Source organism: Psammomys obesus, unplaced genomic scaffold (assembly GCF_907164565.1).
Source record: "Psammomys obesus unplaced genomic scaffold, mPsaObe1.curated_primary_1811, whole genome shotgun sequence".
Lineage (NCBI taxonomy): Eukaryota > Metazoa > Chordata > Mammalia > Rodentia > Muridae > Psammomys > Psammomys obesus.
Genome location: NW_026596051.1, coordinates 28,333,600 through 28,361,352, shown reverse-complemented (window position 1 = coordinate 28,361,352; position 27,753 = coordinate 28,333,600). Strand labels below are relative to the sequence as shown.

The 27,753-nt window shown below is 36.8% G+C and overlaps 1 protein-coding gene across 6 annotated transcripts in view; it reads left to right on the top strand.

Moving 5' to 3' along the window:
• Lcorl (ligand dependent nuclear receptor corepressor like) overlaps positions 1 to 27,753 on the top strand; it is a 154,853-nt gene that overhangs the window by 43,498 nt on the left and 83,602 nt on the right. For 5 of the 6 annotated variants that reach the window (XM_055624221.1, XM_055624224.1, XM_055624223.1 and 2 more), the window contains exons 2-3: positions 1,073 to 1,138; positions 27,646 to 27,725. In XM_055624221.1, the coding sequence (XP_055480196.1) occupies positions 1,073 to 1,138; positions 27,646 to 27,725 (146 nt within the window). The remainder of the gene's footprint in view (positions 1 to 1,072; positions 1,139 to 27,645; positions 27,726 to 27,753) is intronic. The other variant, XM_055624222.1, reaches the window with a different exon arrangement.

The following is a 27,753-nucleotide window of genomic DNA, read 5'->3' as shown; positions in this document are numbered from 1 at the left end:
TCTTCAGGGATTATTATCACCCCGAGTGATAAATTGTTTATGTATATTATACACATACACATTATATATTTGTAAGTAAGCATAAAATAATATTTCTATCTCTTCTAGTCATCTTTGGTGTTCTTGGTCGTTCATTTTCTGTCCAACAGAGTTTCCCTTCCCACCCTCTTTCCCAGATAAAGTCTCCCCTCCCTATTTTTTCTATTTTTCCTTTTATAGTATCTGTTTCCTTCTGTACCCTTGTTTGTAGTTCTTTTTACCCTCATCACCTTGCACTTGGTTCCATTTTACTTTCTTGGTTTCAGCAGTATGGATTCTCATATCTTTAAGCTAGAATTTAAAAAAGAAAAGGAAAAAAAAAGAACATTCAGCATTTGTTCTTCTGGGTCTGAGTCACTTCATTTGGTATAATGTGGTCTAGCTCCATAATCAAGCTACCTACAAATTTCATGATTTAATTTTTCTTTTCAGTTGACTAGTATTTCATAGTGTATTCATACCATATTTTCATTTCCATTTGTCAGTGTATGACAGTAAGGCTGTTTCCATTTTTCTTTTTCCTTTTTTTTTTTTTTTTTTTTTTTTTGCTATTGTGAATAGAGCACCATTGACCATGGCTAAGCAACTTTATATGGACTATGATGACAAGTCCTTTGAACGCATATTACAGAATGTTAAAGCTGGGTAATATAGGAGATTTACTTTCTGCACTTTGAAGATTTATCACACTGATTTCCATAGTGGTTACATAAAATTGCAGTCCCACCAACAGTGAGTGACTATTCCCCTCTTTCTACATTCTCACCAGCTTCCTTAACTCAAATATTAGGTCATGCTTGATGGTAATTTAGCCTAGGTTAAAATATGCATTTGATGATTCTAAATACTTTGCAATCTTAATTTGACAGTTACTATGTAATGAGTATATTACCTAGTTCACTTTAAACTGGGTAAACATAACAGTTATACCATTGTAAATTATTTGCTGATTGACAAAAATTTAGAGGTTGTGATCATTAAAAAATAAAGCTTTTCTCAGAGCTAATACACTTTTCTCTCTTTGAAAACACAGGTTTTGAGAGTATTTTAGAAGGGCTTTATGGACCACGGCTACGAAGAGACCTCAGTTTATTTGAAGGTAATTGACTTTTGCATTTTAAAGTTAAAACCTCCTACCCCATTTAACAAAGCTGTTCTAACAGAACTATATATTGAATGTAAATTTGTGATCACTTTTAATTTGACAATGTTTTAGATAAAATAATTAAAATATTTTTTATTACATTTTATTATATGATATGTAGTATATTATAATTTTTGAAAGGCATAATGGTATCAAATGGAAAATGAAGTTTGTCTACAGCTCAGTAATATTTTATTTTTAAGTGCTTATTATTTTATAAATTGCAAATCCTGACCTATTCTTAAATAGGATTTAAATTTAAAATTACACATATATCAAATCAGTTAAACTAATCAAATTTAACACTTAGTTAAATTGAAGTAAGTAAATGTTCTGTAAAAATAAGTCTGCTAAAAAGCTGTTGCGCCAATTTTTATTTTAATATTTTTAAGTTTTCATACAAGTTTATATTGTATGTTCAGCACATTCCCTGCTTCCATGCCACCTAACGTCCATTTTCATTCCCTTCCTCTCTCTTGTTAGTCTTTTTTTGTTCCCTAGACAGGCAGATTTACATTATTTTAAAATACATTATTTTATCCATATAAATTTTAGGAACTACAAATGAGGGGGAAACATACAATTTTGTTTTTCTGAGACTGGATGAATTTACTCAAGACGATTAACTTTGATATCCAATTTTTTTAATGACATAATTTTGTTCGTTATAGCTAGAAACAATTCCACTGTGTATACATACCACATTTGTTTGCTCCACTGTTATTGGACACCTAGGTTGGGTGTGTGACTCAGTTATTGTGAATAGTGCTGCAGTTATCCTTGATCTACAAGTATCTCTAGGATATGTTGATTTTTTTTTTAATTTTTGCTTTTGTTTTTGTTTTGGTAAATATTTTTCTGGTGAATATATATGCAAGAGTGATGTGATGTGACTGAGTCACAAGATAGAGCAAATTTTATTTTGAGAATTAGCCATACTGACTTCTATACTCTTTGGATTAATTTGCAGGCTGTAAGTTTTATCCATCTATTCACCAGTATTTGTTTTTACTTGTTTTTTTTTTTTTTAGATTTATTTTTTATTGTTCTTTCTTATGTGTAGGTGTATGTGTCTACGTGAGGGTATGATCACATGAGTGCAGATGTTCTCAAAGACCAGAGGCAACGAGTAACTGGACATAGAGATTGTTGTGAGCCTTCTGACATGAGAGATAGGAACCAAACTCAGTTCCTCTGGAAGAGCAGCAAGTGTTCTTAGCTGTGCAGCCATCTTTCTAGCCTGTCACTTGTTTTCATAATTACTGCTGTTGTGATGAGTAAGATGGGATCTCAGTGTAGTTTTGACTTATATTTCTCTGATGGTTAGTAAGGTTGAACATTTGAAAAACTTTGTATTGTTTTTTTTTATTTCATCTTTTGAGAACTATCTATTAGCCTTTTTATTAGTTGAGTAGTTTTCTTTATTATGCTGTAGTATTTTGAGTTGCTTGTATGTTCTAAATATTAATCTTTTATCAGGTAAATGACCTGCAGATGCTTTCTCCCATTCTGCAGGCTTTTGTTTTACTCATTTGTTTCTTTTAATTTGATAGTGTCCCATTTATCATTGTTGACTTTATTTCTGAGTGACTGTAGCCCTGTTTTACTACTTTGATTAGGTTCAATCCAAGATTGTGAATGGATTTTTCTCCCTGATTTCTTAGCAGGTTTATTACCGGCATATATGAACAGTATTGGTTTATATATGATAATTTCATATTCTGCCACTTTTTTTTAAGTGCTTATCAGATTTAAGAGTTTTCTGGTGGAGTCTTTAGGATTTGCTTTTTTTAATAGAAAGCTACACAGTCTGCAAATAAAGATACTTTTGCTTCTTCCTTTCTTATTTGTATCTCTTATTTCCTTCCCTTACTCCTCTAAGACTTCAGGCAACTTTTTGAACAAGATTAGAAAAACTGGACAACCATGTTTTGTTTCTAATTTAAAGGAAATTCTTCAAGTCTTTTCTCATTAAAATATTGACTTGTTGTTTACATCTTTTATTATGTTAAGTTACTTCTAGCCCTGATCTTTTTGGTACTTTTGTAATGAAAGGATGCTGGGTTTTCCATTAAGAAGATCATGCAGGGCATGGTGGCACACCTTTAACTCCAGCACTCTGGAAAGCAGAGGCAGGAAGATCATTGTGAGTTTGAGGCTAGCCTGGTCTACATAGTGAGTCCAGGACAGCCAGGTCTGTTACACAGAGAAATCCTGTTTGGAAAACAAAAGCAACAACAAAACAAACAAACTAACAAATAAGATCATGTGATTTCTGTCTTTGAGTTCATTTATGTGATCAGTCACAGTTATGTGTTTTTCATTTGGGTGGAGTTTAGGCATGTTTACTTCTGAATAAATCATTGTGAAACAGATTCCTGGACTGTAATTGGATCTACTAACTCAGTATGCAATGGGTCCAGCAGGCTACTCCCATCCTACTCTACAGCTTCCTCCCCATAAGCTTTTTCCCTGAAGACCTTAGAAAATCAGGGAGCAAACACACCTTACCTGGCTCCAGCTTTAATAAAAAGTCCCCAGGGGATTTAGCTGTAGTTTCCCTTCTCATCCTATGGTCAGACTTGGGTAAAACCTCCATTTTCAAGCCCTCAGCATCTCCAAATAAAGGTTTTGTGGAAATCCAGTATGACTGTGATTCCTTTTTCTTAGCCCCAAAGACTCCTGTGTATGGAATAATATTTTGCTAGAGGGCGTGAAAGCAGTTTGGCCTTCAATGCCAAGCTCATAGTCGCTGGACTGAGGGGCTAGGAAAATACCTTAAGGTTTATTTCATTTCTTTCAGAGTTCCCCAACCCTAGGATCATTTGTATGAAAATACCCTAAAATTTTCTAGAGTGAGATGGGGAAGGAAGGGAACCCCAGCTCTCCATCTAGGAGTTGAGTCCCTCTAGCACAGGATGATAGCTAAGGGATCCAGTCTGAGGAACAAAGGGAAGTCTGGGTCTCTGAATGCACACAGAACCTGGTTTGGCAAGAGTGTGCTACCAGGAAAAGGAAGGCGCTGGTCTAAAATCACCCAGAAGAAAGACAAGGCTAGATACTTTCTTCTGCTTCCTGGCCTCCCCACCATTTCTGTAACCTAACAAATTCTTTGATCTGACCCTCCAGCAGCACCTACTCTATACAGTTTCTCTGATGCTGGCAATTGAGGAACAACACCAAGTCACTAGTACCCTCAGACCGGGCTCGATTGATCCAACTAAGATGGGGATGATTTGGAGCCTATTCCTTGGATCCTAAACCAGTGCTTCTTTAGAAATGATATGTTCTTAGCCTCAGATTTACTCAGAAAGCCCCCTGTTCAGACTAAATATACTTAGATTTTTGACTAGACAAAAAGACCCTATGATACCCAGTTAGCCAAAGATAACCCAAATCCCTGAGTAGCCATGGTGTACCCTGATTGGTTGTAGGACACACCATTATAAAGCTTCTACTTGTCCAGGAAGTACTCCAGCCAGACTAGATTGATCAGGAAATGTCCATAGTTGAATGATTGTGTCTAGAGTCATTTCCTGTTGTCCCTCCAGGGTTTCATGGACAGGATGGGTAGATCCAAGGGGTTTGAAGAAGGTAATCCCATTGAGGTGGGCCCAAGATAAGAAGCTTCTCCTCTTGGTGATGAAGTGGTACTAGTTGTCCTTGTGACTGTGCTAGACATAATTGAGGAACCCACACTATACCTTGTTTTCATAATAGTGATATAGCATGTGCACAGGAGGGATCATTAACTTTAGTGGTCAGGAAGGACCATGCCAGAGTCACACAATTCTGCTGCTTTCATAATGAAAAATGAGCCTATGCTCAACCATGAATGGGACATTTTCCTGTCCTTACCCATTTCACCCTGGAAGAGGTCTTTAAACCCTTGCATGCAGGCAACAGTAATAACATAGGCCTCTCAAACTGGAGAACGTGAGGCCTGCCCACTGGATGAAGTGTACAAGGCTGCTGTAGAGCTTTGTATCTTGCCAGGAAAAGGGGGAACAGAAATTGAACAGAGTTTCAGAGTTCTTGTTTACAAATTCTTGGGGCTGTCTCAGCCTAGAGAATACATTGGAATAGATTACTGCATGGAATGTGTTTTTGTTGACTACATTGGTCAAGTGGCCAATAGTAAGTGTATCAGTCATGGGGATGGTACACTGAGTCTGCTCAATCTCAGGATATTAGTGGAACAATGTTAGCAGGTAGCTGAAACTTGTAATGTTCGTACACTGTACATGACACCAAAAGGGTGGTGGTATCCTGTTTAGGGTGTTGGGGTTGTAGCCATTGAGATGTTCTACTTTTTGAGGGTGATGGGCACCAACCTCAAGAACCAACCAAGGAGCTCTAATAGAAGATTCCATTGATATTATTGGAGCTGTACAGATGAGGGCAGTGGGGATTAAAACACTGCCAATTGCTGCGCTTTGTTGCTACTCATCTCTTTCTGGTGTCTACTAAGAGGCTAAGGCCAGAATCCTGTAGGTTTCACAGAAGTCACACTTTCTACTCACAGTGGCCAAACAAGTGGGGTTTCAGTCTCATGAGAGAATCTTCAGCTGACCTCACACCATCTACTAGACTTGCAAGGGTACATCATCATGTACTTGAAGGAAGTCATATTACATACACAGATAAATATGTTCCTCCTGAGTGAAGCCAGCCTGATCATGGTTAGTGATTATGTATTCTGAATTTGATTTATACATACTATATTGAGAAATTTTATATCTGTTCATCAGTGAAATTATCTGTACTCTTTGTTCTCTTTATCTGTTTTTGGACTTCATAAAAAGAGTTTGATAGTGTTCTTTCCTTTTCTATCTTATGGAATAGTTTGTCAGTCATTTGGTGGTAGTTCTTTAAAGTTACTGTAGAATTTTGCAATCTGTGAATCTACACTTTTTTTTTTTTTAGAAGGGGAATTTTGTTTTAATTATTGTTACTGCTTCTGTATCTTTGTTTGCTATCAATCTGTTTAAATTACTTATCTTGATTTAATTTTGATAGGTCATATAAATCTAGAATGTATCTGTTTCTTTTAAAATTTCCAGTTTAGTGGAATACATTTCTAAGGTATGTCCTAGTGATTTTTTTTCAGTTTTATTGGTATTTGTTCAAATTACTTTCCTTTCATCTCAAATTTTATTAACTTGTCTTTCTCTTTCAAATGGTTTGCCTAAGTGTGTTAGTTAGGGTTTCTGTTGCTGTGAAGAGATACCATGACCACAGTAACTCATATAAAGGAAAACATTTAATTGGGGCTGGCTTATAAATTCAGAGCTTTAGTCTGTTATCATCATGGTGGAAAGCATGGCGTCACACAGACAGACATGAGGCTAGTGAAGGAGCCAGGATTTATACATCCAGATTTGCAGGCAGCAGGAAAAGAGAGTGACACTGGGTCTGGCTTGAGCTTCTGAAACATCAAAGCCCACCTCCAGTGACACACTTCCTCCAACAAGACCACGCCTACTACACAAAGGCAACACCTCCAATAATGCGACTGCCTGTGAGTTGTTTTTTTTTGGGGGGGGGGAGGGGGTGTTTTCAAACCACCACACCAAAGATTAGTCAATCTTATTTATTGGGGCTGGAGAGATGGCAAAACAGATCTATCCTGCTAAATAGACATTTGGTGTGAAATAAAGAGAATTTGAAGAGCAGAATGCTGTTTTATGAATGCAGTTTGGCCTGTTTTCCCAATATTGAGCCCTCATTATTCTTTCCTTGATTGTCAAATGCCTACTCTATCCCTGGGTCTTTGTCTCAGATGCTGGTTATGCCTACCAAGGAATCTTCATCTGCTGTTCTCACCTCCAGACTGTGCCTTGGGAAATCAGATTATAGACACTGGTTCAGTAAGTCAGCTCTCTTCATAAGTGCAGTCACAGATGCTGTTTAGAACTGTGGGCAGTCCTTCAGGAGTATGATTGTGAATACTGACTTTGCCTTTGAATAGCTTTTTTTTTTTTTCAAGGTTGGGTCTAGGTCTTTGAAACTTTAATATGTTCACCTGAAGACCCAGATTTCTACCTCTGTTGCTGATGACCACTATGTGGTTCTCATTCAGTTTCTTCCTTAATCAAAAGTATTCTGCTGGCCTGGTCTCAGTGTGTAGTTCTCTAGTTCCCTGACATGGACTGAGAGTGTAAATCATAGGCCTTTTAAACATGTTCTTACATGGCTCACTCCAGGTGAATGCTGAGTGCCAAGAAGAGAGGTTTTCCTACCATCTCCACTCTCTGCCAGTGCCAATGTGCATCTCTAGTCTGACTCTCTCTTCTGCTTCTTAATAGTCTCATTAATGTAAGTATAGTGCATGTTTTTTCTTAGTCTCTCTGTCTTAAGCCCTAGATCTGGCCATCTGCTATTGGCATTCCTTTCACTGCCAGCTGGGAGCTCCCAAAACTAAGACAAGCCTGCCAGGATGGACTTTTGGGTTTTTCTTCTACTTCATAAAGTTTCCTGCTTTACTATGCCATTGAAGCTAGAGATATTTAGGTATCATTTACCTTTCTGTTAACTGTTGTCCAACTTCCCTCACTGTTTCCTGGAGACTCTCTCAGACCATGCTTGCTTATTAACTTAAGGAATCATAGTTTTTCAGTGAACAGTCTCATAAGTTTTGTCAGATGTTTGTTGGGTTTATTTCTTTTAATTTTATTTATTTGATTCATATAGATTTGTTTTGTTTGATGAAAGGCTTGTACATATTAGGAAAGGAGTACACTTGGCTCAGTGAATTCATGCACTGAATTTGCTGTCTCTTTGTTAGGGCATCTCTTTTGGTGTAGATTAAGAGCTTCTCAGAGACAATGTTTAGATAAAAATTCTAAAGAAAAACAATGGCTAAAAGTTAGGAAACAGGTTGTTGTTTGTTTCTTTTTTTGTTTTGTTTTCTTGTTTCTATTGAGTTTAAGAGAGAATCACTTGTGTCTGTGATGATACATTTAAAAACTTTAAATTTAGCTCTTTGCTAGCATAGGTTCTGAAAACGGTAGAGTCTTTTTTTATAATTCATTAAGGGAGAAAAGTTTTTCTTGATAATATTGGCAGTGATTTTGGTAGTGACTAATAATAGAAAAATATTTCAATTTAACAGGAATATATTTCTTTTCCTTTAAAATAGATTTTTTTTCTTCACATAAGGTATCCTTATTATACTTCCCCTCCCTCTACTGTTCCCAGTTCCTCTTCACTTGCCCTGCCATCCAGATGTGCTCTCCTTCTATCTCTCATTAGAAAACAGGCTTCAAAGGGATAATAATAAGATATAAAATAAAACAAAAGCAAACACAACAAATTAGACAAAACAGAAGGGAAAGAGCCAAAGAGAAAGGACAAGAATCAGAAACCTACTTATTGCTACAGCCTGGAATCCCATAAAAACAATTAATTGGAAGTCATAATATATATACAGAAGGACTATTGCAGACAGTCTCTGTGAATTCATACTAGCTTCGGTCATGTTGATTTAGAGGGCCTTGTTTTCTTAGTGTTTTCCGTACCCTCTGGCTCTTATGCTCTTTCTGCCTCCTCTTCTGCAGGGTTCCCTGAACCATGATGGGAGCATTTGACGGGGACATCCCATTTAGGGCTGAGTGAGTGTTCCAAGGACTCTGACTCTGCATAATGTCTGGGTGTAGGTCTCTGTATTTGTTCTCATCTGCTGTGGGAGGAAGCTTGTCCAATGATGACTGAGCAAGGCACTGAACTATGAGTATAGCAGAATGTCATCAGGAGTTATTTTATAGCTACTCTTTTATATACATAAAAAAAAATGATACTTAGTTTTCTTCATAGGTCCCTAGGCTGTCTAGTCTCAAGTTCTTGGTCACCTAAGCAGTGTTGGGTATAAACTTTCATCTCATGGAGTGGGACTTAAGTCAAATCAGGTGTCAGTTTGTCTAGGACCACCATTATACTACCATATCTTGCAGGTAGGACACCAGTGTAGATCCAAAGGGTTTGTGGCTGTGTTGGTGTTTACATTTCACTTTTGGTAGTATACAAAGTACTTTTGATAGTATACCAAAGATGTTAGCATGAATGGGTAAAGGCTTTATGTAGGTTCCAGCTTGACCTATCCATGTTCAGTGAGTTATATAGGTCTTGTCTTCAGCAGTGGAGCCTTTACCATCAGTTTATAGAAAGCAACCTGTAGTCTTGACAACAGCCAGGGTTGTTTGGAGATTCCTGTGGGACCCCTTTGGCCAACAAATCAATTAGATGTAAGCCAGTCCCAGGTCTGGAAGCTTTAATTGATGACAAGAGATGACCATTTGGAACCCTGTCTCTCCCATTATTTGGTGATTTCATTTAGATTGCCTTCATATGTATATGTATATGTTTTAGGAAGCTTCTATTGTGTTATGTTTTCATACTACGTCTCAGATGTCCCTTAGGTTTAGTTGTGTCTCTTTGTATTCTTTGCCTTGCCCCCTCTTTACTTGCTTCTACCATTCCAACCTCCTGCCATCCATCCATCTATAGTTAATTATTCCATTTCCCTTTCCCCCAGCATGCCCCCAGTACTTTGCCCTGTACCTAACATCTGTGATTCTACCATAGTGTGGTTATTATTGACTTAACAGCTAATATCCACAGATCAGTGAATATATACCATGTTTGTCCTTTTGAGTCTGGAGTACCCCACTTAGGATGAATTTTCCCCCTAGTTCCACCCATTTACCTGCAAATTTCATGATTTCTCCACTGTACCTCCTGCCCCAATGGCAAGTATCTATTATTTTGTTGACAAACATCTAGGATTTTTCCAATTTCTGGCTGTTAGTAATAGAAGCAACAATGAACATGGTTCAGCAAGTATCTCTGAAATGATGAAGCATCTTTTGGGCATGTGCCCAACAGTGCCATAGCTGGATCTTGAGGTAGATCAATTTCCATCTTCCTGAGGATGCCATACATTCCATAGATTGTACTCCCACCAGTAATGGAGGTGTGTTCTCCTTGCTCCACATCTTTACCAGCATGAGCTGTCACTTGTGTTGTTGATCTTGGCCATTCTGACAAGTGTAAGATGGAATCTCAAAGTGTTTTCTATTTGAATTTCCCCGATGGCTAAGGATGTTACCTTTTTCTTTAAGTGTTTTTCAGTCATTTGAGTTTCTTATTTTGGGGTCTGTTTTTAGATCTGTACCACATTTTTTAACTGGCTTACCTGTTATCTTGATGACTAGCTTTTTTGAGTTCTTTATGTATTTTGGATATTAGGCCTCTATCTGATGTGTACTTGATAAAAATAATTTCTCATTCTGCAGGCTGTTTCAGTGTCCGAAAGATGGTGTTTTTTGTTTTGTTTTGTTATGTTTTTTATTTTAACCATGCAGAAGCTTCTAAGTTTCATGAAGTCCCATTTATTTATTGTTGATTTTACTACCTGTGCTATCAGTGTTCTGTTTAGAAACTCTTCCTTTGCCAATGAATTCAAGGATATTCCCCACTTTCTCTTTTGTCAGCTTCAGTGTATTAGGTTATATATTGAAATCTTTGATTTATCTGGATTTGAATTTTATGCAGGGTGCTAAGTTTAGATGTATTTGGAGTTTTTTACATACAGCCATAGCCATCCACTTTTACCAGCACCATTTGTTGAAATGCTGTCTTTTCTTCCAGTGTGTATTTATGGCTTCTTTATCAAAAATCAGGTGTCTATATATGTGTGGATTTGTGTCTGGGTCTTCATTTTTATTCCATTGATCAGTGTGTCTGTTTTTATGTCAACACCATGCTATTTTTTTTATTACAATAGATCTGTAATACAGCTTGAAATCACTGAGAGTGATACCTCCTGCAGTGCTTTTATTCATGATTGTTTTAACTATCCTGGAGGGTTTTTGTGTTATGTTTTTGTTTGAGTGTGTGTGTTTCCATAGAAAACTGAACTTGTCCTTTCAGTACTTGTGAAGAATTCTTGTTGGAATTTTGATGGAGATTACATTGAATCCGTACATTGCTTTTGTTAGGATGGCCATTTTTTACTACATTGATCCTCCTGATCCATGAGCATTGGAGATCTTTCCATCTTCTGATACCTTCTTTAATTTTTTTTTTCAGTGTCTTATTATCATGCAATTGTGTCACTTGCTTGGTTAGAGTTACCCCAAGATATTTTCTATTATTTGAGGCTGTTGTGAAAGGTATTGTTTCCCAATTTTTTTCTCAATCCATTTGTCATTTGTATATAGGAGGCCTGCTGATTTTTGTGGGTTAATTTTATATCTAACTACTTGGCTAAAAGTATTTATCATCTGTAAGAGTTTCCTGGTAGATTTTTGGGGGTTACTTATGTATACTATCATATCATCTGCAAGTAGCAATACTTGATTTCTTCCTTTTGGGTTTGTATCTTCTTGAACTCCTTATTTAAGTTGTTTTATTGTACTAGCTAAGACTGCGAGCACTATGTTGAGTAGGCATGGAGAGAGTAGGCAACCTTGTCTTGTTCCTGATTTTAATGGAATTGCTTAGAGTTTCTCTCCCTTTTAAGATTATTTTGTCTATATGCTGCTGTTAATTGCCTTTATTGGGTTGAGTTATTTCCCTGTATCTTTGATTTCCCCTGAACTTTTTTCTTGAAGCAGTGTTGGATTTTGTCAAAGGCCTTTTCTGCATTTAATGAGATGATCGTGTGATTTTATTTTATTTTTTGTCTTTCAGTTTGTTTATTGGGTGGATTACATTTATTGATATACATATGTTGAACCATCCCTGAATCTCTAGGATGAAGCCTACTTAATCATGGTGAATGATCCCTTTGATGTATTTTTGGATTCAGCTTGCAAGTATTTTATTGAGCATTTTTTATATCTATGTTCATAAGGGAAATTGGTCTGTAATATTCTTTCTCTTTTCGTTAGATCTTTATGTGGCTTGGCTATCAGGGTAACATTGACCTTATGAAAAAGAATTCAACAGTGTTCCTGCTGTTTCTATTTTGTAGAATAATTTGAGGAGTAATGAAATTAACTCTTCTATAAAAGTCTTGTAGAAGTCTGCACCTAAATCATCTGGCCCTGGGCTGTTTTTTGTTGGTTTGGTTTTATTTTATTTTATTTTATTTTATTTTATTTTATTTTATTTTATTTTATTTTATTTTATTTTATTTTATTTTATTTCATTTCATTTCATTTTATTTTATTTCTCAGCTAGTTTTGGTTGGGACAATTTTAATATTTGCTTCTATTACACCTGAGGTTATAGGTCTGTTAAAATTGCTTATCTGATTTAACTTTGCTAAGTTGTATATATTAAGAAAATTATCTGTTTCTTTTAGATTTTCCAGTTTGGTGAGATTACAGGTTTTTAAAGGGTGTCTTTGTGATTCTCTGGATTTCCTTAGTGTCTGTTATGTCCCCCTTTTCATTTCTAATTTTACTAATTTGGATCTTCTCTTGATGCATTTTAGGTAATTTGGATAAGGGTTTATTAATCTTACTGATTTCCTAAAAGAACCAACTCTTTGCTTCATTGATTCTTTGTATATTTGTTTCTGTTATTTTTATTTTATTGATTTCAGTCCTGAGTCGGATTATTTCCTGCCATCTACTCCTTTGGGATTCAGTTACTTTTTTTTCCTAGAGCTTTCAGGTATGCCGTTAAGTTACTAGTATGAGAGCTCTCTAATTTTTTTCATGTAGGCATTTAGTACAGTGATCTTGCCTCGTAGAAAAGTCTTCTTTGTGTACCATGAGCTTGGATGTATTTTGTATTCATTTTTATTCAATTTTAGAAAGTCTTTAATTTCTTTCTTTCAGCAGATAGTTGTTCAGTTTCCATGCGGTTGTAAGTTTTGTTTTGTTTCTGTTGATATCCAGCTTTAATCTGTGGTAGTCAGACAATATGCAGGATGTTATTATAATTTTGTTGTTGTATCTTTTGAGACTTGCTTTGTGCCCAGATGTATGGTCAGTTTTGGAGAAAGTTCTGTGAAGTGCTGAGAATACGGTATATACTTTTTTTGTGTTTGGATGAACTATTTTGTACATGTCTGTTAGGTACATTTGGTTTATAACATTACTTAACTCCAGCATTTCTCTGTTTAGTTCTTTTTATTATTTTGTTTTATTTATCCTTCTCACATATATTATACCCAACCTCAGTTTCCCCTTCCTCCACTCCTCCCAGGCCCTGACTCTCAGCACCACTATCCCACAGATCTACTCTTCCCTCTTTCCCTTCAAAAAAGAGCAGGCCCCATAGGGCTATCAACTGAACACTGCATGACAAATTAAAATAAGAAATGATGGGGAAAGGATAGGAGCTCCACAAGGACCAAATATATCTGGGCACAGGGTCTTTTCTGAGACTGACACTCAACCAAAGACCATGAATGGATATAACCTAAGACCTCTGCTCAGATGTAGCCTGTGGTAGCTCAGTAACCAATTGATTTCCCATAGAAAGGGGAACAGGGACTATTTCTGACAGGAACTCAATGGCAGGCTCTTTGACCTCCCCACCCCCCAAGGGAGGAGCAGTCCTGCTAGGCCACAGAGGAGGACTTTGTAGCCAGCCCTGAAGATACCTGATAAAACAGGGTCAGATGAAAGGGGAGGAGGTCCTCCCCTATCAGTGGACTTGGAAAGGGGCAGGGAGGAGATGACAGTGGGAGGGTGGGATTGGGGAGGGAAAGAGGGAGTGGGATACAGCTGGGATACAGAGTTAACAAAATGCAACTAATAAGAAAATAAAATAAAATAGGAAAAAAAAAAAAAAACGACTTGTAATGTCTGGGAAATGCAAATCAAACCAACCCTGAGATTCCAGCTCACACCCATCAGAATAGCTAAAATAAAGAACTCAAGGGATAATGTCAGCTCAAGAGGTTGTGGAGAAAGGGGAACCCTCCTCCATTGCTGGTGAGAATGTAACCTTGTACAACTGCTTTGGAAATCAATCTGGCACTTTCTCAGAAAACTAGGAATAGTGCTTTCTCAAGATCTAGCTATACCACTCCTAAACATATACCCAAAAGATGCCCCACCATTCAGTAAGGACATTTGCTTAACCATGTCCATAGCAACTCTGTTCATAATAGCCAGAATCTAGAAACAACTTAGATATCCCTCGGTGGAGGAATGGATACAGAAATTGTGGTACATTTACACAATGTACTACTACTTGGCAATTAAAAACAAGGAAATCATTTAATTTGCAGGCAAATGGTATGAGATAGAAAAGATCATCCTCACTGAGGTAATCCAGAAGCAGAAAGACACATAATGTAAGTGGTTATTAGCCATATAACATAGGATGAACATACTAAAATCTATAGTGCTAAAGGAGCTAAACAACAAGGAAGACCCTAGGGAAGACACTGAAACTTCACTCAGAAAGGCAAACAGGATAGACATTGGAAGTAGGAGAAAACAAGGAACAGGACAGGAGCCTTCCACAGGGGGCCTCTGAAAGATTCTACCCACCAGGGTATTGAAGGAGATACTGAAACTCATAGCCAAACTTTGGGCAGAATACAAGAAACCTTATGGAAGAAGAGAGAAATAGAAAGACCCGGAAGGGGCAGGAACTCCACAAGGAGACCAACAGAGCCAAAAGACCTGGGCCCAGTGTCACCAACCAAGGACCATGCATGGAGAGGACCTAGACTCCCTGCTCAGAGGAAGCCCACATGCTGCTCAGGTTCCAAGTGGGTTCCCTAGTAAGCGGATTAGGGGCTGTCTCTGACATGAACTCAGTGGCCTGTTTTTTGACCACCTCCTCCTGGAATGTGCAACCGTGCCAGGCCACAGAGGAAGATGATGCTGCCAGCCTTGATGAGACCTGATAAGCTAGGATCAGATAGAAGGGGAGGAGGTCCTCCCCTATCAGGGGACTAGGAAAAGGGCATAGGGGGAGAAGGGAGAGGGTGGGTAGGATTAGGAGGAGACATCGGAGGGGGCTACAATGGGGATACAAAGTGAATAAATTGTAATTAATTAATTTTTTTTAAAAGGCTTGTAACAAACCCTCATATCAAGGCTGGATGAGGCAACCCAGCAGGAGGAAAGGGTCCAAAGATCAGGTGAAAAAGACAAAGATACTCCCTACTCCAAATATTAGGAGTCCCACAAAAACACCAAGCTACATAACCATAACATATATGCAGAGGACCTAGTTCATGCCAGCTCCTTGATTGTTGGTTCAGTCTCTGTGTGCCCCTATGAGCCCTGCTTAGTTGATTTTGTGAACTGTGTTTTTGTACTGTCCTCAACCTCTCTGGCTCCTACATTTGTTTCTCCTCTTCTATGAGGTTCCCAGGGTTCTGCCTAATATTTTGCTAATGTCTTCACATCTTCTCCCATCAGTTGCTAGATGAAGCCATGTCCATACCACCCTGAACATGCCCGATCTCGCCTCTATTCATTCATTCATTCATTCATTCATTCATTCATTCATTCATTCATTTATTTTCTGGGTGGCCAGTATATTGTCAAGAGTGTGTGAGAAATTTAGTAGTAATATTTCTTTTATGAACCTTGGTGTCCTTGTGTTTGGTACCTAGATGTTAATAATTGCAATGTACTCTCATGGATTTTTTTTTCTTTGATGATTATATGGTGTGCTTTCCTATCCCTTCTGATAGGTTTCAGTTTGAAGTCTATTGTCAATAATTAAAATGGCTACGCCTGCTTGTTTCATAGGTCTGTTTGCTTAGAATATAGTTTTTCCATCCTTTTACTCTGAGGTGACATCTATCCTTGATGTTAAGGTGTGTTTCTTGGATGAAACAGAGGGATGGATCCTGTTTTCGAATCTGTTCTCTTATATTGTGTCTTTTTATTGGGTAATTGAGACAATTGGTGTTTAGAGATATCAGTAAGCAACATTTGTGATTCCTGTTATTTTGTTGTGGGGCAAACGTGCATACCTGCATGCATGAATGCTGTTGTGGGATTATTATTTATTCCTTGTGTTTTCTTGGATGTGGTTAACTTCTTTACATGGGCATTAGGAGTGGGTTTGTAGATGACTATTGCTTGAATTTGGCTTTAATGTCTTATTGGTCTATTGTGAGTGAGAGTTTTGCTGGTTATAGTATTCTCTGTGCTGCCATCTGTGGTCTATAGTCCAAGCCCTTCTGGCTTTAGTCTCCATTGAAAAGTGGGTGTTATTCTAATAAGTCTGGCTTTATTTGTTAACTGGTCTCTTTCCCTTGAATTTTTAAAATATTCTTTCTTTGTTCCATACACTTGGTGTTATGAGCGTTATGTGCTGAAGCAACTTTCTTTTCTAGTATAGTTTATTTTGTGTTCTGTATGCTTCTTGTACCTTGATAAACATTTCATTGTTTAGATTAGGAAAATTTTCTTTTGTTGAAATCATTTTCTGTGTCTTTGGCCTGGGTTTCTGTTTCTTTCTTTATTCCTATTATTCTTAGCTTTTATAATGCCACAGATTTCCTCTGTTTTTTTATACCAGGAGTTTTTTTAGATTTTTCTTCTATTGTGTTTCCAATGCCTGAGATTCTCCCTTCTGTCTCTTATATTCTGTTGATGATGCTTTCCTCTGAAGTTGCTGTTTGAGTTTCTAAATTTCCCCATTTTTTTTATTTGATTGTCACTTTCAATTCTTGAGTTGTTTTATTCATTTCCTTCCACTGTTTGTGTTTTCATGACTTTCTATAAGGGATTTATTCACTTACTCTTTAACAACCTCTATCATATTCATTAATGCTATTTTAAGATTTTTTTCTTATGCCCAGCTGTCTTCAAATACTTAATGGCCTGCTGTGGTAGGGTTACTCTTCTCTAGTAGAGACATTGCGTGACTGTTATTGGCTGTGTTTTTATGTTGGAGTCTAGGCATTTGGGTTTGGGAAGATTGTAATTCTACAGTCTGCTCTCTGGTCTCTTTTTTATTTTTTATTTTTATTAATTACACTTTATTTACTTTGTATCCCCCCAGAAGCCCCTCCTTCTTCCCCTCCCGAATGGACTCTCCCACCCCCTTTGCATGCCCCTCCCCAAGTCCACTGATAGGGAAGGTCCTCCTCTACTTCCTTCTGATCTTAGTCTATCAGATCTTGTCAGGAGTGGCAGCATTGTCATCTTCTGTGGCCTGGTAAGGATGCTCCTTTTTCTTGCCCTCTTCGATTACTAGGAGATTGTTGTGGCTGTGTGTTTCCTGCTAATAAATTCTTCTGGGATCCTGATATGTGTGACCACTGCAGGTTTCAGATAAAAAGTGTTTTTAGGTATTGGGATTCGACACTTAGAAATGAGGATGGGCTAGCCGGGTGCAATAGTGCACACCTGTAATCCTAGCACTCAGGGAGTGAGAGGCAGGTAGAGCTCTGTGAGTTTGAGGCCAATCTGGTTTACAAAGCAAGTCCAGGACAGCCAAGGCTACAAAAAGAAACCCTGTCTCAAAAAAACCAAATTAAAAAAAAAAAGTGGCGATGGACTTGGAAGGGCAAGGCTTAGGGAGTCCACCTCTGGGAGGAGAGCAGAATGTTACAGCAGGACCTACTTTATCTCTGGGAATGGGGGGTGGGTCAGAGAGTGAGAAGGACTGGGGATGAGACTGGAGGATTGGACTTGGAGGAATGTAATGAGAGGGAAAGATCTGCAGTTAGCCTACTTGCTTCATGGGCAAAGTGACCAGTGGGTTCCGAGTTGTGTCTGGAATAAAGCAATGAGTGGGGCAAAGGAAGATCTGTTTGATCCTCTGGAGAAGGGGACAGAAAGGATGGGGGTGCTTCTACAGAGCTGGAGTATAGACGAAAGGATTAGATTTGGGGGAACAGAGAGAGTGTGTGAAGATCTGCAATTAACCTGCCTACATCCCTGACTAGAGTGGATTATGGAACCCTAGGGAATGCCTGCTGGACTTAGATGTCTGGATAAAGCAATGAGTGGAGGGAGAGAAGGTATGGTTGGAAGGTCTGTATGTTCCATTGTAGATGGGGCAGGTATAGCAAAAGATTTGATACAGAGCTGGGGATGAGACTGGGGGATTGGATTTGGAGGAATGAAAAGGCTTGTGAAGTTTGCCTACCTGCTTCTCTGGCAGGAATGGCCTGCAGGTTCCCAGGAACATTTCTTACTAAGTGTGTCCTGGCTTGATTTTCATTACAACAGTTCTGTATAAAGGATATCCTAATTGTTTTTATCATACTAACATTAGTATCTTGAATTCAAACTGTCTTTAATACTTACTGATAGGCTTTTTCTCACATGTGCCAAAAGTTATGACTTAAGGTTCCCTTAGCGTTTCTTTTTAATTATTTCCATGTGTCTGTGTAAGAGTAAGTGGGAGAGGATTGCACATACCACTGCATACATGAGGAGGTGAGAGAATAATTTGAGGTATCAGTCCTCCCTTGTCACCTTTTTTGACACTGGTTCTCTTTGTTGTTTGCTGCTGCATTAGCTGGGATAGCTGGACATTGAGCTTCAAAGGATTCTCTTGTTTCTGCCTTCTTACTGTTAGAATACTAAAAGTACAGACATGCAACTTGCTATAGATTCTGAAGTTTTAGGGACACCTCCCCATGCTCTGTGTGTCAAGTGCTTTATTTAGTGGCCCACCTCATCTTTTTTTAAGTTAACATACAAAATACTGGCTTTCATCATGTCATTTTCATGCATACGTATTAATACTTTGCTTGTATCCAGGTATTCCCTATATATGACTTTTGGAAATTGAGAATATATATTATTTTTGGATTGGATTATATTCAGCTGTCACAACATGCTTATACGTATTTAAGGAATCACTATCATTTTATTAATTATTCTAAAGAACAAAAATGTACTATCAAACTATAAAGAATTATTTTTAATGATAAAAATCTTATGTTTATCAAGGGTAAGTTAGTAAACTCTAGGGGGTTCTATGTATTATCAGTACAACATTCCTAAAAGAGTTTATCAGTAAGTGTTAAAGCTCAGAGTTTAAAAGCACTGGCTGCTCTTCCAAAGGTCCTGAGTTCAATTCCCAGCAACCACATGGTGGCTCACAACCATCTATGAAGTCTGGTGCCCTCTTCTGGCCTGCAGGCATCAATTCAGTCAGAACACTGTATACAAAATTAATTAATTAAGTAAGTAATTAAAAAAATAAATCTTTAAAAAAAAAGTTTAAAAGGTATGATTTGTACAATAATGACTTCTAGGGTTTTCCAGAAAATAATCAGATTTGCAGAAGGTATACATATACATATGGCTTTTTATTACAGGCTTTTAAACATAGTTCTCAGTTTTGCTACTATGTATTAAAAATAAGCTGTGAAATAATTTTAGTAATAATTGAAATAATCAGTTACTAAGAGTTATGTTGAATAAATTAGTAACACGAATGGATTATTGGGTTGAAGAAAATGAAATTACTGTTTATGTTATATATGTGTTTTATTTCATTTTCCTTAGACAAAAGCAATTTAAGGAAGAAAGCTTGACTCATAATTGTAGGTTATTGCATCATTGTGGAGAAGTAAGGTGACTGAAATGAAGCAACTGGCCACATCATGTATACAGTAAAGAGAAGAGAGCAGTGGATTCATGCATGTGTAAACTAAACTCTGCTTCTCCGCTCTTACACAGTTCTGAATCCCCTTCCTAGAATATAGTGTCATCCACAGTAGGTAGATCTTGCCACCTCGTTAGTAATCAAGATAATCTCACACAAACATGACTGTAGGCAAGCCTAACCTAGATATCCCTCATTCAGACTTCCTTCCCAGATAATCCTAGATTGTGTCAAGTTGACAAAATAAACCCAAAATATACCTATACTGATGTATTTTTTTCTAGAAAGGATATATAAATATATGTGTGTGTATCTGTAATAAAATGATTTTATTTATTATTTGACAGTGTCATACATGTAAGCAGTGTACCTTGATTGAAGTGTACTCCCAACTCACCCTTCCCCCTCCCTCAAGTACCACCAAAATATCCCTTTCCCCTACCTTTGATGATCTGTAACTTCTTTTAAATATGTGTAACACACTGAGTTCAATTAGTTCTGCCTTTTGGGATGTTGATTGATTTTGTTGGCTTGATTCTGTATAGGTAACTGTAGCTGTAGTGAGTTCATGAGTATAGTAGCCATGCCATGTACAAAACACAGCATTTCACAGCCCTCTTTCCCACTCTCTGTCCCTTAAATATTTTGACCCCATCTTTCTTAATGTTTCTTTAGCCTGCAGGGAGGAGAGTTGACGTAGATGTCTCATTTAGGGCTGAGCACCCAATAGTGACTTATTCTCAGCACTTTGATAAGGGTCTGCATTAACTTCTGACCACTGCATTAATGTGGTAGAGTAAATCTTCCTTGGACAAGGTTGAGGGTAGCATGAACCTATATACATACATACATACATATATATATATATACATATATATATATGTATATATATATGAGATAAATTTGATATATATATATATATAGATATATAGATATATATAGATATATAGATATATATATACATATATGAGATATACATATCTCATATATGTATATATATATATGCAAGTATTTAGCGGGCAGTTTGACAAGATGTCCCCACAAATTCTCTCTTTTGGAGAAGACTTCAAATCCAATAAAAAGGTGTCTGGGAAGCAATACAACATTTGTGCCACTTTTGCACCAGTGGGTATTTCTTGTCTGGTAGGTTGGTATTGTAGCAGGCTAGGTTTGCCTCTGGGAAATACCATTGAAGATCGGCATAGCACCTTCCGGCAGTGTTAAAGCTAGCCAGCAGGGAGGGAGTTTTCAGGTCAGTTCCAACTTGATTTCTGTATCCTACAACCAAAGTGTGTTGAATTTTCAACAATAGGGTATATAAAAGTATATTTATTTTTATTGAAAATGTACTAGAAAAAAGAGATACCAAAATGGTTATGGTAATTTTTTAAAGTGTGGATGATAAATTTATATATTTTATCAAAAATATATAATTTAAGAATGCAAACATGTTTTAAATGATCATTTTGTGGTTTTCTTGAAAAGATTCTTAATAACTAGAGGCAAGTCTATGGCTAAGTATGCGTCTTTCATTGCCATCAATCATATTGTATAATAGTCTAGTCTTTTTATTAGATGAACTTTACATCTCATTCTCTAGAATTTTAGAACCTTGTAGCAAATTTTATTTTATTGGAGATTTCAAATTTATCTCATTTTATGTCACTTATGTCTTCATATTTTCTTAAATGGTCCTTGGGTAAGGGTGGATTGTAACAGGTATACATAGAAATATTCCAGTGTTTCCTTCTAATTTTCAAAGCACCTGTTGCAGATACTAGATATATTATCATCTGCTATTTTAAGTTTCTAGAGGTCTTTTAAGCTTTGAAATAAAAAAAGAAAAAAGAAAAAAAAATGTGATGTATTCTTCAACCTTCCTTTCTAGCCTGCTTGCCTTTCATAGTTGAACTTCATTGTTCTCTGCTAAACCAGGTTGCAACTTGGGACTTAAAGCTTCATCTGTTTTGTATACATGTTTGCATAAATACTTATATTCTGTTAGAAATTAGTTTGTTAAACATCCTAGGTTCATGCATGTTGTCATGGGTCTACCATTATAGCACACAATGCTACCATTATCCTATCAGTCTCCTCTTCTCCTCCCTTCTCCCCCAACCTGTGGAAAATAGTTTTTACTTTTATTGTCTCTGAAGGTTGGCTTTTCCCACAGTGTCACATAGTTAAAATGGGTTTGTATGTAGTTTCTCCATACACATTTCTTTCACTTAGCAGTATGCATTTGTGGGTCTGTCTTTTTGTAACTCAGTAGTGGTTTTCTTTCTGTTACTTAATATTCTTGCCTAGCATGAATGTGCCTAGTGTTTGCTTATCTACTTACTGAAGCATATTTTAGTCACTTTAAAAATTTTGGCAGCTCTAAGTAAGGCTTCACTAAATGTCTGCAAGTCTGGAGGTAGACGAAAGTTTTCTGCTTTCTTTCATTAGCATGAATACCTAACAGTATCATTGTTAGATCATAGGAGAAGACTATGTGATTTTTAGATACAGCTAGGCTGTTTTCAAAAGTCTACTTTGAATTCCCACCAGCAAGTGAAAGGTGTTGCTGCTCCCTTGCTGCTCCTAGTCTTTCCTAGCCTTCAATAGATGTGTTTGGGTTTTTGTGAATCTGATAGATCTATTTTCCCAGTGTGTAGATCCCCAATGACATTTGGTATTGAGCATCTTGTCACACACATGTTTGAATCTGTGTATCTTCCAGATGGGAGTGTTTAGACTGGTCTTGATATTTGGAAAGTATCAGAACCAGAATTAGGAAGCATTTCTTTTGTTTTTGTTTTCTGGAATGGATGGTAAAGAACCATGTGGGATGCTGTTTTCTGTTTGGCAGATGTTTGTTTAATTCTTTATCTATTTTTTTAATAGCTCCAGCTTTCCTGAGGTTATCTGTTGTCCTTGCCTGAGATTTGGCTGCTTTTGCTGTTAGAGAGAGATATATTGGTCATTTCACCAAAGTTAATGAATTTCTGGGCATAATATTATTTGTAACATTTCTTTATTCTTTCAATGTCTCTAACTTCAGAAGTGACTAGCCCATCTGTTATGATATTGGAATATTTTACTCTTTTTTTCCCTATTTAGCTTAGCTAGATATTTATGGGTTATATTATCTTTTCAAAGAACCAACTGATTTTAATTTTTAGAAAGGCCTATGCTACAAACTGGGAGGATATATAACAAATGTTGGACTCATTAGCTCTTGATAGTGAAATTTGTAGATAATTTTTATATTTTTCTTTAGTTCTTTCTTCGTTATTTTATACCATGTATTTTGATCATATTCTTTCCTCTCTCTCAACTTCTCCCAGATTGACCCTGAACTTCATAATCTTTCTCTAAAAAAAATAAAACAAACACAAAACTAGGACAATAGCAATAAAACAAACAAACAAACAAACCGTGGAGTCTGTGCTCTGTGCAGTTACTAAAATGCTTCATAATAAAAATTGGTGTAAGTATATAAAATAGTAGTGTGTCTCTGTGCACATGCATGCACCTGTGTGTGAGCTCACACTAGTGTGTGTGTGTGCACGCACATGTGCCTGTGTTACAGAATTAAGACCCATCCTTTGTTTATAAGAAACAAGTGCTCCACCACTGGGCTGCACCTGTAGCCACAATGTTATTTTATAGCTGCATTGTCATTGTTTATTTTCTTTTCCAGAAATTAGTAAAGTTCTATTGTTCAATGAGTAACACAGAATAAAATTGAGGTTTTTATTTTTCACTTTGGAAAACTATAAATTTGTCTTTGGAAACTATAAATTTATATTCAGTGAATAAAGTATATTAAAAAGAATAAAGTGTTCAAAATAAATGAAAGTTGCATCTTTTGAACTTACATACATCATATGTTTTTATGTAACTGTTCCTGCAGCCTTAAGATGCTAGTATTACTCTCTTCATGTTCCAGGGAAGATACTGACACCTAAAAAAGCATACTTGCTTGAAGTCACATCTATTATGTAGAATATTCCTACACCTATATCAGTTTTTACAATTAATTTTTATTCCTATTTATATTTTAGTATTTTTGTTGGGGTCTTACTGTAACCCTGGCTAGTCTGGAAATTAGCCATCCTTGAACTTCTTTCAGTTTGCCTGCCTCAGCCTCCTGAGTACTAGAATTTTAAGTGTATACCACCATACCGATTTCAGTAGTTATATTATTTACATCTTTTTGAGCCTCAGTTTTTATGTTACAATTGATAATTTTCTTAATCTAAAATTGTTGTGTGTCAACGTACATTAGCTTTGAAACTCATTGAATTTGTATATTTTTAAATTTATAACAATTTTTATGCATGAAAACCATCCATATGTGTTTTGCTTACATTCATGTCTATGTGCCATGTTCACAAGAGGCCAGAAGAATGTGTCAGATCCCCAGGAATTGGAGTTATAGATGGTTGTGAGCCACCATGTGCGTGCTGGGTATTGAGTCTAGGTCCTCTGGTAGCACAGCCAGTGCTCGTAACCACCATCGGCCTGTCTCCCTTACAACAAAAACAGTTTGTTTTTTAATATCTTCCTAAGTCTGTTAGCCATTTTTCAAAAATCTCAGTGTTATTTTTTTTTTTCTCATGAAAGCGGTGATAAAAATAAAAATCACTAAGGATTCCTTGACTTATCAAAACTGTTGTATTTGGCAGAAGTCATGTTTTGCAGCACTAATCCTAAATAATAAGTAGCTCTGGAATCTGTGACTAACTTTAAGAGTGATTTGAGGAAACTGCACTGCAGTCTGTCTATGCAAACCCCAGGGTTGCACCTGGGGCAAGTTCCTGTGGTGGACGGGGAAATGTCAAGGTAATTGAGGGGAGGCCTGGATGCTGTTCCAGATCTGTAATCCTAGCAGTTGGAAGACAGATTGACCTCTACAAATTCGAGGTTATTCTGCTCTACCTAGTGAGTTCCACACCACCCAGATCCTACAAAGCATTATTCTGTTTCAAATGGGGCTGGGTTACACCTTTTCTTTCAAAGCCTCAGCAATGAATGATGCACACATCTTTATTCCAGGATCAAAATAATGTAAGCTTACACAGCTAAAGTTCTATAAGGACTCAAGTGTTTTCCTCCAAGTTTTTGGTGCATGTGTGTGTGCATGAGTGTGTCTGTACACATGCGTTGTTTTGTTTTTTTTTGTTTTTTTTTTTTTTTGGGGCATGTCGGGGTCAGAAGTTAACTTTCAGGGGAGCTAGTTCTTTACCTTTTTGAAGCAGTCTCTCGTTTGTGCTGCTACAGCTCATGCATGCTCCAGGCTAGCTGGCCGCAAGTTTTCAAGTGAGTCCCTATCTCTACCTCTCATCTCATTAGAGGACTGACAAGATTACAAGTTCATGCTATCCCATCTGGCTTTTTAAATGTAGTTTCAGTGGATCAAATGTGAATTGTTTTTGTTTGTCTTGGTTTTTTTATACATTACCATATTCTATTATTATTATTATTATTATTACTACTACTATTATTATTTTACAGTTTATTCACCTTATATCCCGATTGTAGCCTCCTCCCTCATCTCCTTCCAATGTTACCCTCCCTCCTTTCCTTTTCCCCCTCTACCACTCTCCCCTAGTCCACTGATAGGGGAAGTCTTCCTCCCCTACTGTCTGACTCTTATCTATCAAATATCATCAGGACTACCTGGATCCTCTTCCTCTATGGGTTGGCAAGGTTGCCTCGCCAGGGGGAAATGATCAAAGAGCAGGCAGCTGAGTTTATGACAGAGACAAACCCCTGCTCCTCTTATTAGGGAACCCACATGGAGACTTAGCCAAACATGAATTGTAAGACATGCCTTTAAAATATGAACCATCTCCCAAGCCCAGGAATCAGTTTTTAATTGTTAGGGTATTTAAAAGTTTTGTATGTGAAGCTGTCTATAGAAAAATGACCATATATCAAGCAGGTATTTAATCTTCTACAAAGTAACCTTATCAAATACATGTTTAATGGTACAGGATTTAAAAAGAAAAACAGCATTTAGTAATTCTGTATTGCTAATAAGTACCTTTGTTAGATTTTATAACATTTTAATTTGCAAAATAGTTAGGAAATATAATCTACATTGCACTCATAAGCTGATTGAAACAAAATGTTGTGTCCTGAAAAGTCATAACTACTAAATGAAGATTTCCAGTCTTCAAATAGCTTCATATTACCAGTGTACGGGTCTTACGTTCCCACATACTGTTCTTTGCTAATGTATGTGTTAATAATATTTTTGTACTACTGACAGAGTCTTTCTACTGATTTATATGATCTTCCACTCTGTATTTGGATTAATGTAAAAGGGCCTTAGGAGTGACCCTAATCAGTATAATTGTTCATTATCCTTCTAGGTAGAGTATACTTTATTTTCTGTGTAACTTAGAAGAGCTATATCTTCAGCTCCATTGTGTTTTTTGAAAAAATTCTGTAGCACACTGATAGTTTTCCAATTAGCCATTGTATAGCTGTCTCAGATAGTAAAGAATACACTTGTAAGATTCAGCATGCAAATTTATTTAGGGACTGGAACTAGAAGGACATTCTGTTGTTATCAATGATTTTAAGACTCAGTACATTTACTACATGTAATTAGAAAGACAGCATTCTCATACCTTCTTAAAATGTTCTCAGCAGATAAGTGTTTTTTGTGTTCTAGAAACTTTTTAATATATTAGAACTTGTGTGTTGTACAGAGTAATATTCAGGGAAAAAAAGAAAAGAAAAAGAAAGTAATCCATATTTTAAATGTTTATTCAGTCACTATTTTATAGATGTATGTTATGTGCTTTGATTATATTACCCTTGCCACTATTATCCTAGCTTAACCCCCCTCCCAAATCTTCTCAAGTCTTCTTTCCTAAGTTTTATTTTTTGTGCCCCTTGCCATTTAATTATTGTTGGTTGCATAAGTTTAGGGTATTTACTTGAGCAAAGACAACTTGACCAGTAACTTTGTTACTGTAAATAGGACTTCCCTTCTGCCAACATCCACTAACTGCCTATAAGGCCTCATGGGGGAATAGGGCCTATGGAGCCCCTCCACATTTATGCTGGAGTGTGGATAGGTCCGTCTTCTGCAGGTAACCACTGCCTCTGTGAGTTCATAAGTGTAATAGCCCTGTCATGTCCAGAAGACAATACTCTTCATGCCCCAGTTCTTAAATTCTGCTCCTTCTTCCAAGATGTCTCCTGAGTGTCAGGGTGCAGGAAGTGTGATGTAGATGTCCCAGTAGGGCTGAGCATTCCACAGTCATTTGTTCTAAGTACTTTTTGGCCAGTTCTGAGTCTCTTGTCAGCACTGCAAACAGGAATTTCTGTGACTAAGCCTGAGAGCAGCACTAATCTGTGGGGATGATAGTCCATAGTTGGCAGTGGATGGCGTAACCTGTGTTCACTGCACCTTTCTCTTGAAAGTAAGCACTTGAAAATGAGAACGTCTGACCTTATTTTTGATCTACAGATTGAATTGTTTCTTGTTTTTATAGGCATCATTCCGTATTCTCAAATCTGTGTGTTCTCAACTTGACCTTTGGTCCTTTCTTCCATTTCTCTGTATTATATTTTTTTTTTCATATTGTGCAAAATTTATCCCTTCTCATATCTTCCCCTTTAGTCTGACTGTCATAATGAAAATAAAAAGGAAATTAGTAAATAGCAATCTTGAATCTTTGAAATGATGAGATGAAACTTAAAACTCTACTGTTAGAAAAGTATTAATATACAACCAGCTCACTATTCTTGGTGTTTGTTTTCTTATGGCCTATTCTCTTTATTTTTAGATATCAAGAGGTTAATTTGAAAGTTAAACTTTTTTTCCTTACTGTTAGTAGTTAGGTTTTATTTTTGTTTTTTCATTTTTTCCTTTTGCCATTACTATAGAGATGGTGATTTTGCTGGTTTTGATAAAGTTAGTATATTTAATGAATATTTTCCTTCTTTTAAAGACTGTGAACCAGAAGAGCTGACTGACTGGTCTATGGATGAAAAATGTTCATTTTGTAACCTACAGAGGGAAGCAGTCAGTGTAAGTTTTAGTGCCATGAAATTATTTT